This window comes from Tenrec ecaudatus, chromosome 9, assembly GCF_050624435.1.
Source record: "Tenrec ecaudatus isolate mTenEca1 chromosome 9, mTenEca1.hap1, whole genome shotgun sequence".
In the NCBI taxonomy this organism is placed as follows: Eukaryota; Metazoa; Chordata; class Mammalia; order Afrosoricida; family Tenrecidae; genus Tenrec; species Tenrec ecaudatus.
The window spans coordinates 80,526,036-80,540,225 of NC_134538.1; the positions used below are offsets into that span (position 1 = coordinate 80,526,036).

General features: G+C 41.6%; 1 protein-coding gene and 1 pseudogene across 2 annotated transcripts in view; one reads left to right on the plus strand and one right to left on the minus strand.

Annotated features, from left to right (window-relative positions):
* Nucleotides 1-12,265, plus strand: part of HIBADH (3-hydroxyisobutyrate dehydrogenase) — a 120,567-nt gene extending 108,302 nt beyond the window's left edge. For both annotated transcript variants that reach the window (XM_075558242.1, XM_075558243.1), the window contains exons 6-8: nt 670-746; nt 8,365-8,521; nt 11,477-12,265. In XM_075558242.1, coding sequence (XP_075414357.1) covers nt 670-746; nt 8,365-8,521; nt 11,477-11,635 — 393 coding nt within the window. In that variant the 3' untranslated portion in view covers nt 11,636-12,265. The remainder of the gene's footprint in view (nt 1-669; nt 747-8,364; nt 8,522-11,476) is intronic.
* Nucleotides 1,576-1,805, minus strand: LOC142456902 (small nuclear ribonucleoprotein G pseudogene; annotated as a pseudogene).
* Nucleotides 12,266-14,190: the final 1,925 nt, after the last annotated feature.

Consider the following 14,190-nt stretch of genomic DNA (forward strand, 5'->3'; position numbering starts at 1 on the left):
AGCTTTTATAGCTCTCGGCCCAGGCTGAGCCAGCAAAGTCCTCATCACTGCTTACAGCAGATGCCTGTGTCACCTTGCTTACATTGTAGGAACATCCTAGAATCCTACGGAGTTATGTCCTCTTGTGTGTTCACTGTTTTCCCGAACGCCTTCTTTCTCTTTCTTGCCTCCTTCACTCCTGCCTGGCTCTGTGGGAAATGATGCCAGCTTCCACTTCCTCTAAAGACATCTTCTTTTCTGCTCCTTTCTTCAGCACTCCTACATTTTTAATGCCTGTTCTCTCTAACAGACTCCACTATCTAATTTGCTGCTTAATTGTGTGTGTGCGTCTGTTGGTTGCCTTTCCATTTAGTGTATTACTCCCACCTCCCTACTTAGGTCCGTCAGCCGCAGCCCGTAAAGAACAGTTGTGCCAGTTAGATCAGTAATCCCTATAATGCTGAGTCCTAGTGGGAGCCTGCTCACCACCGAGAGGGCTTACTGCTGCGGGGAAGAGCCTCCTCTCCCCAGTCTGTGACGTGACAGAGGGCCAGTCGGGAGAGAAGAAAAAGAAAAACCGTTGACTGCTCCACTTGTACAAAGAAGCTCCCGCACTGGTTGAGTCAAACTTAAACTTTGCGTGATAACTTGGCAGTAAAGGTATTTACTCTGTCCTCAATGTATTTCCAGGCCGCCAAGATCTGCAACAACATGCTACTCGCTATTAGTATGATTGGAACTGCTGAAGCTATGAATCTTGGGATCAGGTTTGTTGATTAGTAACATTTTCACATGCAAACCGTTTTTATGAGCCTTCCTGTTTGTTTGTCTGACATTGAAAGCGCTGCGTTACAGGTACTCCATGACTGACCTTTCAGAGCTTTTGCTTTGGACGAGCAGCAGGACCCTGGAGAGCATGCGCACTCTGGCATGTGAAAGTCCTTTTTCTTTGTGTTTTGCATATGCATTTTGTTGTTTGTTTTTTAATCAGTTTATTGGGGGTTCGTACAGCTCTTATCACAATCCACACATCCATCCATTCCGTGTCAAGCACATTTGTACATCTGTTTCCCTCATCATTCTCAAAACATTTGCTTTCTACTTGAGCCCTTGCTATCAGCTCCTTATTTTTTCCCCTACCTCCCCACTTCCCCCTCCCTCATAAACCCTTGATGATTTATAAATTATTATTATTTTGTCATATCTTACACCGTCCAATGTCCAACTTTTCTGTTGTCTGTCCCCCAGGGAGGAGGTTATATGTAGCTCCTTGTAATCGGTTCCCCCTTGTTTCTTTTTTTAATGTGGGTCCCTCATTTGTTCTATTGAAATGCAAAAAATGCTTTTACTGAGACATTGAAACACTTGGTAATATTGGGACAAATCCGTACAGCTCCATTTTAATGAATTCAAGTGTTGTGCCATCACCTGACTGGTTTGCTGCACCTATTTTCTTTTGACTATTATAAAAGTTCTATTTAACAAAAAAATTGAACATGAAAAATGTACATAGGCTCATTTTCACACTGTAGTAAACGGGTCCTCTGGAAAGCGGGGTGCGTGGAAACGACTGATGGCGACTACTGAACGTAGCCATCATACTCGCGCCAAGGCTGCTAACATGACGACACTGTTGCCTCTTATCACCGCTAGTCCAATATTGTTTCTTGTCCACTCGTTGCCATCTCCACACGTTCATCCATCACAAGATTCATAAAGGGATCAAATCCCCGAAGCATCCCTTGGACATGCCTGCCACCATTTAATTTCAATGATAACTTCTTGTCCATGAATGTTTTCAACTCGGGCCGATGAGCTTTGCTCATTGTGCCTTCTCGGGAGGTTCAGCGTTGCCTTGAAACAGAATTTGCGGCTCGCTGCACCTATTTTCAACATGATCCCCCAAATGTGCACTAGAAATCCTCTTAGCTGTTGTGCCCGGTCACCTGGATGGCGTCCCACAGAGGCTGCAGTTCATCCCTGGCCCGTGGTTGAGGACTTTGCTTTAGGGATGAAGCTTCCTAAGAAAATCGAATCATACCCTCGCTTTGCTTAGAGTGATTCAAGGGTTCTGTTGTTACCATGATGATCGCTTTTTAGAATGCTTAAGGTTAATGTCTTAAATTTAGCCTCTAATCTTTTGGGTGAAGAAATGCTACATATGATTAATCACCTAATTAATGTTTTGAATGTTTTATATTTCATGAATACAATACGTATATATTTTCACTTTAGAAAATGCTTAGTTAGCAAGATGCTTCGTTCGGGTACTTGACTCCTATGCCCCAAAGCTGCTTACTGAGAACCAGATATTTCACAAATCAGGGTCTTATTTTAGATCATAACTTTTGATAAAGGCAATAAAAAGAGCCAACGCATTTTGAGATGTATTATTTTTTAAACACAGTAATGGATTCACATTTCCTCTTAATTACCATATCAAGATGTTGTTGTTTTATTGAATTGCCCTTGTCTCAGATGTTAAACTATCTTGACCTATTAAGTTGTCATGTTGTAATTGAGATAAAAGAGGAATTTGCTTTGCATCAGTGCTAATTGGTTTATCAATACCTTGTACCATTTACATTTCGAAATTGCATGTCTATAAGATGATAAGGCATATTTGTACAAATTCTTAATAAAGCTGGTAGTATATAAGAAGCTGTGCAGGGCTGTATTCTGGCCAGGTTTAGGCTCCGAGGCACTTAACCATAACTGAAAAACTAGCTTCCAGTTTGGTTTTCCTCTAAACTAATTTAATGAGGGAGGAAAATGTAAATTTCTGGCACCACAGTGGCACACAGATTTGATTGGTGCTGACAGAGGGATTAGAGCATTAGTATGCACATGCATCTCTAGAGCGTAGTTTCACTTTTCTGGATGTAAGTGAACAAACGGTTAAATAAATAAATAAAGTGTAGATTGACATTGGCTATTGTACACTAACATTTCCTCTTTTATTATTGCCAGTTTGCTTTATAGTTTACTTTTTACTTTGATTATTAATAGAGCAGCATATTCCTGAGGTAGAGTGTTATGTCCTCTAGCATTCTTCACATCATTTTCCTGTCAAAGCTACTACTATATCATCACTTGCCATTTGGAAATGCAGTGTTGTAGTGGGCAAGTGCTTGTAGCAATTCTAAATCCAAGCACTAGCTAATAAGAATAAGATGTGTACTGTGAAGTGAAAAGTTAGTGACTGTCACAGTGAGTTAATTATCACAGGGAAAATGAAAATTGATAAAATTCCAAAAAGACACATTAAGAGCAGAAGCTTCCATGTTGTTCCCAAGCCCCCACTCTCATAGAACCAGTCATTAGAAACGTGAGACTTGAAAATATTTTTCCCCTTAAATCTCTATGTACATTATTATTACTGAGTGTGTATATACATAATGTCTGAAAACAAAGGAGAAATCACTAGTTGTTATTTAACTGTGAAAATCACCCACACGTCTTTGTTGATTTAGATTATTCTAATGAATTGGTTATTTTCATAACCTTAGGATTATCTTACTTTATCTTACCAAAATTCAGTGACTTCAAAGCCCTGAAAATGAGTGCTTCAACTATTGTCTTTTCTCTACCGTTTACAGACCTGGTTTAAAATGACAGCACTGCTCTCTAATAGAGTACAGGGAGCGGCCACGATTTATTGAGCTTTGCAAGGTGAAAGAGAAAATTGGCATCAGCAAGCATAAATTCCCAAGCAGTAAATTCCATAAAAAATAGTACAGCACCAAAGTGGTTCGGCTACATTTATATTCTGTTCACTCTGAAGTGAAAGTTTTTTGAAAGCATGAGTGTCAACATTTACAAAATTGAGTCACCTGTTCCTGTGAAGTGATCATTTCTGATTACTCTCCAAGTCAGTAGTGTTTGTTTGTTTGTTTTGTTTTTAAGCAACCTACTCTTTCTTTAATAGAAGAGTAAAATCATGCAACTGAAAATTCTTACTCACCCCGTGGACCAAGTTGCTCTTCTCTAGTGAGTCTTTGTAAATATTAGTGAAGTTTTATAATGCTGCTACCAGCGTACCAACATACTTATGATTCTTTTTTGTTTAGACCTTTTTCTCATTCTAATTGAGTGTCATGGTAGGACTTTAAAAACTTAGTGATATTGCATAGAAAGTACCCTTCTTGCATGGAGAGATTTTATTGCTATGCATCACACAGAAACAACTTTGACAATTAGTTTTGTTGTTTCATTCTTATTTTTCACGTCACCAGGCATTGACTGGTTTTTTATTTGTTGTATAACGAGTTACCAGTACTCACCTTTCTAACCAGCACCCTCCAGCCACCACCATCTTCCCACCCCCCCCCCCCCCCGCAAGGAAGCTGAAGACCACTGAACTTCTGGAAGACTGTTCAAGCCGAGAACTTTCCAAAGAGCATAATTTCAGTTTCTTAGAAATGGCCCTTAGGAGAGGTTGCCTTTTCATGTAGGAGATTAAATGAAGCCCCTTACCTAATAAATAGAGCAAATTGCAAGAGGTTTGCAATAAAATCTTGGTCAGATTTCCCAATACACTGATCAGATGCCATCCGACTGGCGGAGCAATGGTGAGTTCACCACCTACATGGCTCGGTGAGAGCCAGGATGGTTAGTTAGATCTGCGTCTAGATCTGCATCCCAGCTCTGCTGTACACTTAAACTTTGTGACCTCAGAAACGCAATTTAACCTCAGCAACCATTTTATAGTCAATGAGAGTAATGTCAATTTATAGGGATGTTACAAAGAGTAAGTGAATTAATCTATGTAAATATTTTTTAAATTGCTCTTGGAACAGTCCGTACTCAATGTGATAGCTGTCATGTATGGCTACGGTGGTGGTTAGTATTTGAAGGGAATTTGTGTGTGTGTGTGTGTGTGTGTGTGTGTGTGTGAGTGTGTGTGTGTGAGTGTGTGTGTGAGTGTGTGTGTGTGTTGTGAATTGAGTGGCATTCACATCTCAGATCGTCAGTTGTGTATTCAACAACTAAAGCTACTTACCAGACTCCCCAATAGCTTACCCTACCCTTCCTTCCCCTTCTCCTCCCTCTCCTAGAATGCTGTCTTCCCCTGAAGTGAACGCTGGTTTTAGGTTTTTGCTTCATCTCACTCCCCACTGCCTAGAATCAGCTTTACATGTTTATTTATATATTGCCTATTCTTGCCAACACACGCCCCATGGAGATGAATGGCTTTGTCTGCCCGTAGCTGTATCCCAAGAAATCATCTGGCCAATAATAGGCACTCAATGAGAATAGACCAGTGAATGCATCGACAAGAATGAAGGTGTGGAACATGGTGCTTCTCCTGCCTCGAATGTCAAAGTTCCCGAGCGGTGGCGCCTAGCTCACCCACTCATGGAACCCGGGCAGCCTCTCCCTAGCTTGTTAGGATCTCCAGCACTTCCAGCTCGGCACCTGCACATGGCAGATTCTGGTAAACATTGGTTGAGTAAGGCAATGATTTATTGAAATTGACATGGTCTTACATGTTTTGTGTCTAGTTCTGTCCCTCTGATAAGTACATCCTATTTTAATGATATAATTCACTTTATTATGTAAAGCCAGATGGTATATAGATGGTCAGGGAGAATGTAAAAATGAACACACTTTTTTGGTTCCTAAAGCTTTAGAGGTATAGTGAAGACAAATGTTTGTTTTCTTTTTAATTATTTATGGTTTGTGCATCATCTTTACTTTTCCCAAAAGTTCATTTAACAGTCCTCTTTTAAAGGTGAGTAGATTTGACACCCTGGCGTTTATTTGAGTTGCGTTAGATATGCAAGCAGAGCGATGAATTCATTTTCTGTTTGTATCACAGAACATTCCAGCAATTGTACAGTCACATGCATGCATGCTCACACCCTCGAACCACGTCCAGTGGCAAGTTATTATGGGGACTGACAGACTGTCATCCTTTTGATGGCTTGAGCTGTATATCTCCTGAACAGCAATGGGGCTCTTATGCAGAAAGTATCATATGTTCCCAGCCAATTTACAGGGAAACAGCAATAACATTTTATCATGGTTGAGAGCCCAGTAGCTGCTTCCTATTAAACTTGCCCTTTCAGATACCTGTCTTGGATTAATTTGTTGATTTCAAATGGAAACTCAGTCTTCTCCAGTGAAGCATGACGTTCTAGGATAGACTCTCTGAATGACAATTACTGTGTATTCTAGCTGGTTGCAGACCATTACAAGCCTTGGGCACAGTGGAAGACGGAGGACTTCAGTCACTGATTTTAATATCATGTCTAATTTTAACTGTCAGTTATATCTGTGCCAGTGAAGGAATCCACAGAAAGATAAAATGCAAAACACTCTAACTTGCTCTTTTTAATGATATACTTTGCTGCGGGGTAGGAGAGGAGGGTGGGGAGAGAAAGCTTGGGGAGGGGGTAGCCGGCTCCAGAAGAGCCAGAATGGTAGAGGAGCCGCCGGATTTGAAAAGTAAGCAGTGAAGAACTGCCACCTGGCTGGCTGTGTGTCCCTCAGAATGCTGTTCTCCGAGGAGGGTTTCCATGAACCAGGGCCACCCCTGTCAGTGCTGGAACATTCAAGAAAGGGGGAGGTTTCCCAAAGTTAAGATAATCAAGCTGTGCGCACCGTTTGGGTAAATATTCGACACGGTGTGAATTTCTTGGACTGAGTTCAGCCCAGTTAGGTGGTAAAGAGGAGAGGTTATAAAAGCAGACGTGCATGAGAACGCCTCTACACTGCAAAGAGAGCGATATTTGGGGAGTCTTTAAAAAGCTTCCCTGCTTAGGGAGCACACTAGGTATTCCCATTCTGGAACGCTTACGGTCGGAGAATACATTTGGAGTTATGGTGAATTAACTAGCAGTTAATTTCTAATTTTACTTTTTACAATTGTTCCCTAAACATATAGTGATAAGCCTCATTTTAATTAAAAATAGAAAGAAAACATCTATAGTAAACAAAACACAAAAACGTGGATCTTTGTAAAATGAAACGGTTGCATTTCCGTCTAGCCGTCTGCCATTGAACAAGCAGCTGGTTCAGATGCCGTCTTCGGTTGTGAGTGTAAGTCTTCGTTAGGAACCCTCATTTAGTATCATGGGACTGAGTCGAATGGAGTTAGATACATGGCATGCCGCACAGTATCCCATGAGCCACAGCTACCACTGGAAAGTCTGTTTACCTGATGCTCCTACTGCTTGGTCAGTACATACCCCTTGTGCCCATTAGCCCTCACCTGCTGTCCTAGCGTTGGGAGAATGTTTCACTGGGTATGATAGATATGCAGATTTTGGAAAATGGAGAAATAAACACATTTCAGGCATATCGACTTTGTGTAAAGTGGGTAACATCTGAAGCATGCCAAATCGAACCCTTGGTTTGCCATTTAGATAAGAATCTTCTCTTTTTTTAATGAATGTTTATATTTTCTCCTAAGGCACTGACCTAAAGAAAAGCAGAAAGTTCTTGTGACAATTCTTTTTTAAGGAAGCTCTGCCTGAAAGAACCCAATAAATTGCCGGGCATAACGTTTTCTTTGAAACTCAATTCGCCGACACTGTGCTTCCCGAAGCTGCATTAAAATACTTAGAATCCAAGTACTAGAGCATTTTGAGTCTTGGTTTTGTTTTTTTTTTCTGGGTCCACATGGAACAGCCGAGGGTGCCATCAGCTTAGAGGTGGAACAAATGCTGTTTCCGCTTGGGCAAGCTGTGCTTTCTCAGGATCAGCAACCTTATCAGCAGCTGACCCGGAACTCTAATGCATGTCTCTGAATAGAGAGCATATGTCACTGCTCTGTGCAGAGTTGCTTCATAAGCAAGATTGTCTAATGAAGATTTAATAAATAAGGAAAAGTTTGCAGGAAGTAGTCTCTTCCTTTCGAATGGCAACCTCTCCTTGGCTCCGTTTGCCGCTCATGGCCCCCTCTCGCGCTTGTTCTCATGAAAGCTAAAGGAATAAGCACCCGTAGAAATGCACCTACATGGACTCCCATGACGCGCCACTCATTTTGAAATATGTCATTTGTGAGTAAAGAATGTGGGATTTGGTCTGTCGGGTTGGTTTAAGGTTCTTATGTGACACATCAATGCAACAATGTCCAAAAGACTCCAAAATCCTGTGAGCGTGACAAACCAACCGTGCATTATGCAGTTGTTCAGTATTTCTTTTTAAAACAGGAGAGGACGGAAGGTTTTCTCCAAGTTCAAAATGGCCTGGTGCAGACATGATCTTGTTTAATCAGTCGGTTTGATACTTTTCATTTGAGATTGGCTTCTTCACGCTCATATCAATCTTTGGTTTTTGAGGCCATATAATAAGTGGAGAGAGGATTCTAGAGCATCCTTAGGTAAGTAAGTCACCCCTCACTCGTGCATTTTGACATATAACACTTTTCTCTGACAGGCTGGGGCTTGACCCAAAACTATTGGCCAAAATCCTAAATATGAGCTCCGGACGGTGTTGGTCCAGTGACACCTACAATCCTGTGCCTGGAGTGATGGATGGCGTGCCTGCGGCTAATAACTACCAGGGTGGATTTGGAACGACACTCATGGCTAAGGTATGGTGGATGCAGAGATTGCCCCAGAGAGGGAGAAAGCTCACACTGATCTAATTTCTGTTTCTTTGTTCCACTCTTTTCTTTGAACCCGGCATTTGTCTGTTCTAGAAGATAAGATTGCTTAGGATAGCGGTTTACTTAGTACACATAAGTAAAAATTTCATTTATATAAAACATTCTGGTCTTGTTTATTTTTGTCCCTAGCCTGTGTGCGTGTGTGTGCGTGCGCGTGCGCTTCTAATATGAGATGGCCAAGTAATCCTAGATTTCTAAATATGCCTCCCTGTTGTGATATGTGGATTTATGCGTAAAGTAATCAAGTCTGGAGAGCATGTGTGATCTCAAATTGGAAAATACTTTTTAGATTTCCACATAGAACTTATTTTCCAATTGACTCCCTGCCCCCTCAACCCACCCAGTTACAAAAGTAGTACTATATTCACCTGGATATCATATCTGGCTCCCTCACGCCTCATGGTGTTCTCCCCTTCTACTTCTTAATATGCTTTTAATTCCTCCAGTTTTTTAATCCATCCAGTTCTCTACTCTCTGGTTGGCTCTTCCCCCATCTGGCCTCACTTAAATACGACCACAGATCTTCACTCATCTGTTTCTCCACCCTTGGCCAGAGAAGTCTGAAATGTCACGCAGATCGGCTCCCTTTCCTTATCCCATTTCTTGTGTGGTTTCCGCTGCCGCGGGGCCCCTGCTTTGGCCATGGCTAGCCTCGCAGGTTCTGTCTGTCTGTCTTCTCACTCCCCTGCTCTGGCCCTGGCTAGCCTCGCAGGTTCTGTCTGTCTGTCTTCTCACTCCCCTGCTCTGGCCCTGGCTAGCCTCGCAGGTTCTGTCTGTCTGTCTTCTCACTCCCCTGCTCTGGCCCTGGCTACCTCGCAGGTTCTGTCTGTCTGTCTTCTCACTCCCCTGCTTTGGCCCTGGCTAGCCTCGCAGGTTCTGTCTGTCTGTCTTCTCACCCCCCTGCTTTGCTGCAGCTCACCTCTGCAGCGCTGTGGTCTGGAAGACCTTCCCACACTCCCCCGGCTACCTTCCTGGCCACTGTGGTATCACTTCTACCAATTGTAGCACTTCTTACTCATCCAGCTTCTGCCACATGGTTGCTCACTTTATTTATTAGATGAAGTGATGTTTGAAACTGTCTTCCTAATTTTTCCATTTTGTACTCCTTCATGTTCAGTTGCGGTGTTGTTGTTTTTTTTTTTATTTGGGGGTTTCTGATGTTAGTACCTACTGTGTATTTACGTTAGCAAATCCTTGACATAAGCCTTTACAATTGTGCCATGGAGCGGTCAGGCAAACAGAAGTAGATCCTTGGATGTATTGTTTCCATCAAAAGAGTGAGGTCACTTCTTGAGGTACATGGAAGAGTGAAAGAATCCTATTAGTGCCCCAGTTTCCGTTGTGTAGCTAAAGATGACCTTGTGTATGTGAAATTCTATATGAAGTACCTTTGACCTATTAGCTTTCTTAATTCCCAAAATGATTGCCAACAGCTCAAAGACAGGAAGTCATGACAAGTAAAGTGCAAGAGGTAGCTGACTTGCAGTCAAAGGTAAATGGTCGGCCTCCATGCTGAGCAGCCCTGGCCCTTTGCTCTGGGCATTTTCTCCTTTGTCTCTGCCCAGGAAGAGTCCGCCACTCTTAGGAGTCCTTCCTTGACAATTTTGTTTTCTTCCAAATAATAAAAGCTAGTCTTTCCATCTCAATAGTATAAGACATTACAGACATATAAAGTGTGTATGTTAGCATTCTCTTTTTTCCTGGTTTCCTCTATGCACCACGGTTGACATTTCCTTATAAAGACGAGGACTTCTTAATTTTGCTTAGCATGACTAAGGAATTTACTTAGCCAAGAACTTTAAAGAATCTTTAAAGTTCAGATAGCGATTAGTAAGAACACTCCATGCTTAATTAGATTTGTTCTAGAGAAATTTGCAGAGATTAAAGAAATCCCCTTCAATACCACATTGATGAAAGTGGTTGTATCTGCTCAGGCAGATCAAGGCTTTACTTATTAACCGCTGTTTGCTTCGCTGCTATTAAATCTCTGGTTGTGCATAGGAGATATGACATTAGCACCTCATCCAAGTAGCGGCTTACCCATTTATTTCTAGGCTTTAGCAGCAGAAAGATTTAGCATATACTGTGTGTAAATTCTCAGAACATAATGTTGTGTTGTCTCTCCTTTAGTGGCTTGCTTTTAGGAGGTATTGCCAGCACTTACAACCGTGCTCATCAAACCAAAACCCACGCCCTCAAGTTGATTCTGATTCACAGCGATCCCATCTACAGCCTCTGAGGCTGTAAATCTTTCTTTCTTTAATTTAAAGAGAGTATTTATTAAGTCTTAAAAAGAGAGTGAGACAACACAAAGACACAGACTCATCATCCACATGAGGGAGACCATCCAAGGGTTTGTTGAGATATCAAGCTTTAAAAAGGGCATGGGTGGGCAAAGGAGATTGTCACAAAGCATGATTGGTAGCTGAGGCTGTAAATCTTGACAGGAACAGGCAGCCTCATCTCGGCTCCTTAGAGCAGCTGGTGGGCTTGAACCACCAACCTTGCAGTTAGTAGCCCTATGCTTAGCTGGTTCATCATACAGCAGTTGTTGAATCTTTGTTGTAGGAGACTGAATAGATAGTCACTACTTCCTTTGAAAAAGCATTTCCCTCTGTGACCCCATCTGTAAATAGCCCTGGTCCCAGAACACCTCAGTCTTGTGGAGGGGGGATGGTGATAAGTGAAAGTCAGGATTCCTGGAGCCCCTTTGTAGCTATCTGAGAGCATGTCTGTAAACAATAGGTTACCATAGCGCTTTCATCTTATTTTCCCAGGCTTCACAGTGCTTTCTTTGAAACCAAAGCACTTGGAACCACAGTTCCAAAAGAAGCCTGACAGACCAGTCTCAATGTGTGCCCTTCTCCTTGTTTCATTTAGGATCTGGGGCTAGCACAAGACTCTGCTACCAACACCAAGAGCCCGATTCTTCTGGGCAGTCTGGCCCATCAGCTCTACCGGATGATGTGCGCAAAGGGCTACTCAAAGAAAGACTTCTCATCTGTGTTCCAGTTCCTTCGGGAGGAGGAGACCCTCTGAGTTTGTCCTTTGGTTGTGGACACTGTCGGAAACCAGACTGTATCTTGGCACGTCTCCTTATAGGTCACGGCAGAAGTAAATGGGTTTGATCAGAGGTCAGATGCCTACTCTAATTATCTAGTAAATCCTAGGATCCTCCCATCCATTTTTAACTTCTGCTTCTCTTTGGATATTCAGCACACATATTTATCTCTGTTTCTTTTTCACTCAAGTCACTGATGGAGTCTATTGTAACTAACTAATTTACCTAAAAAAAACAAAATTGATCTCTGTTTATATTCAGCTAAATTGTTGAGTACTTCAATCAAGATATTACCTACTTTATAAATAAAATGTTTTTTCAAACCAGTGAGATTCATCTTAAAGGAAATAAATCGGTGTAAGGAAAGCTGGTAGAATAAGGAAGTAATGAGTTACTTCTTGAATCTCATAAGAAGTTTATCCTGTTACTCTTCAGACATTTTTGTGTGCTTTCTTGTACATTCTTATGACATACTGACATATTTTTGGACTTCAGACGAATGACTTCTTTGCACCTGCCCCAGAACCAATGATGATATTTGCTTTAGGTAAACATTCTAAATATAACCATTTTATTTTGAATTCAAATAAATTTCTATGCTGATAATATGTGGAGTGTTTGTTCCTGTCTAGTCATTTGGAGCACAATAAAATCATCGGACGTTTGGTGTTGCAGACTTTTGGAGAAGGCATGGGATGACGGGGGGAGTCAAAAGGAGCAAAGTTCTCAGGTGGGCAGGGAAGTCAGCTTCCTGCTACCAGAGCCCTTCGGTGGTATTGGGTCACATGGTTTCTAATTTGTGGACTACAGGAGTTGGGTCTGTACTGAGTGTAGCACTGAATGCCCCTAATACTAAGCACTGTTGCCAATTAGTGGCCACTCAGCCCAAGAAGCATTACAAGTGATAGGCTGAGCTACCAAACATGACAGAAAGACTACTATTTCTGTAATTTTCCTGATAGAAAACACACACCCACAAAAAGCATTTTTTCTAAATGCTGAGGATACAGTAATGGAAAACACACAAAATCCCTGCCCTGTAGAGAGGTGTGTGTGAGTATTTGGAAGGACGCTGGTGCTAGAAAAGAAATATTCAGTAAGGTATAAAGAAAAGTGCCCCACTCGCCTGTCAGTTTGTCATACTGTGATGGCTTGAGTGTGGCTGTGATGCTGAAGGCTGTGTCACTTGTCAGAGTCACCCACAGTGAACAGCTATCAGGAGAGCTTCCAAACTTAAAAATAAAAAATACGTTGAAGAAAGAATAGGCTGTCCACTCAGGAATTAGCCATAGAAAACTCAATGGATAGAATCGAAATATTTTCCAAAACCTCATGAATAGAAGCAGAGCACTGTCAGAGATCAGGCCATAAGATGAGCCCCTCAGGGCAGAAGGCACTCAAAATACGATTGAAGAAGAACTGCCTTCCCAAAGGTGAATCAACCATTTGCTGATGGGGCAAGATTCAAAATTAGAAGAAATAGATAAAATGAGTTAATAACTTCAACTTGGAAGATCTGAAGTATCAATCTAGGGAAATTGAAAGTTAAAAATTAAATGGATCACATAAGAATCTATAGTCTAGGTATTAGTGAACTGAAATGGCTGGTATTGGCCATTTTGAATCGGAATCATGTCCTGAAATGACACAATCAGAAGAATGGGATTGCAGTCATTATCCTAAAGGACAGTTCAAGGTCTAGAAGTATAGTGCTGTCTGTGAGAAGATACTGTCCACCACATACAAGGAAATCCAGTCAATACACCTATTACTCAAATTTATGCACCAGCCACTAAGCCTAGTGGTAAAGAAATAGAATTCTACTCAAGTCTTCAGTCAGAAATCGATCAAACATGCAATCAAGTTGCATTGATAGCAATTTGAATGCAAACGTTGGAAACCGAGAAAGGGACAGTAGTTGGGAAGTATGGTCTTGGTGATAGAAACTAAGCTGGAGATTGCATGACAGAATTTTGCAAGGCCAATGACTTCATTGCAAATAACCTCCAGAGGGAGTACACAGAAATCAAATTGACGTCTGTGGGAAGACACGCTGCAGCAGCTCCGTAGCAACTGCAACCGATCATTAATTGCTCTTATGTAAGTTCAGGTTGAAGTTGAAGAACATGAAAACAGGTTCATGCGAGCCAAGATACACGGTAAGTATGTTCTACCTGAATTTCAAGAACAGATTAGTGGCGTTAAACACTAATGACAGAAGACACTGAGGAGCTGTGGGTGGCATCAAGAACATCACACATGAAGAAAGCAAAGGGTCACTACAAAGTGAATGTCAGCATAAACTCTGAAAGTTCCTCTTAATCATAGAGTGGCTAAGGTACATGGAAGAAATTCTGAAGTCAAAGAGTTGCACAGAACATTTCAAAGGGCAGTGCAAGAAGACAAAGTCAACAAATGAAATGTGCCAAGACAAGACTTAGAAAACCAGAGCGGAAGGACACTCGGCAGACCTCAAACTCAATGAAGTCAAGAACAAATTCGTCTCCAGTTGCAATATTGAAAGATTCTCTGG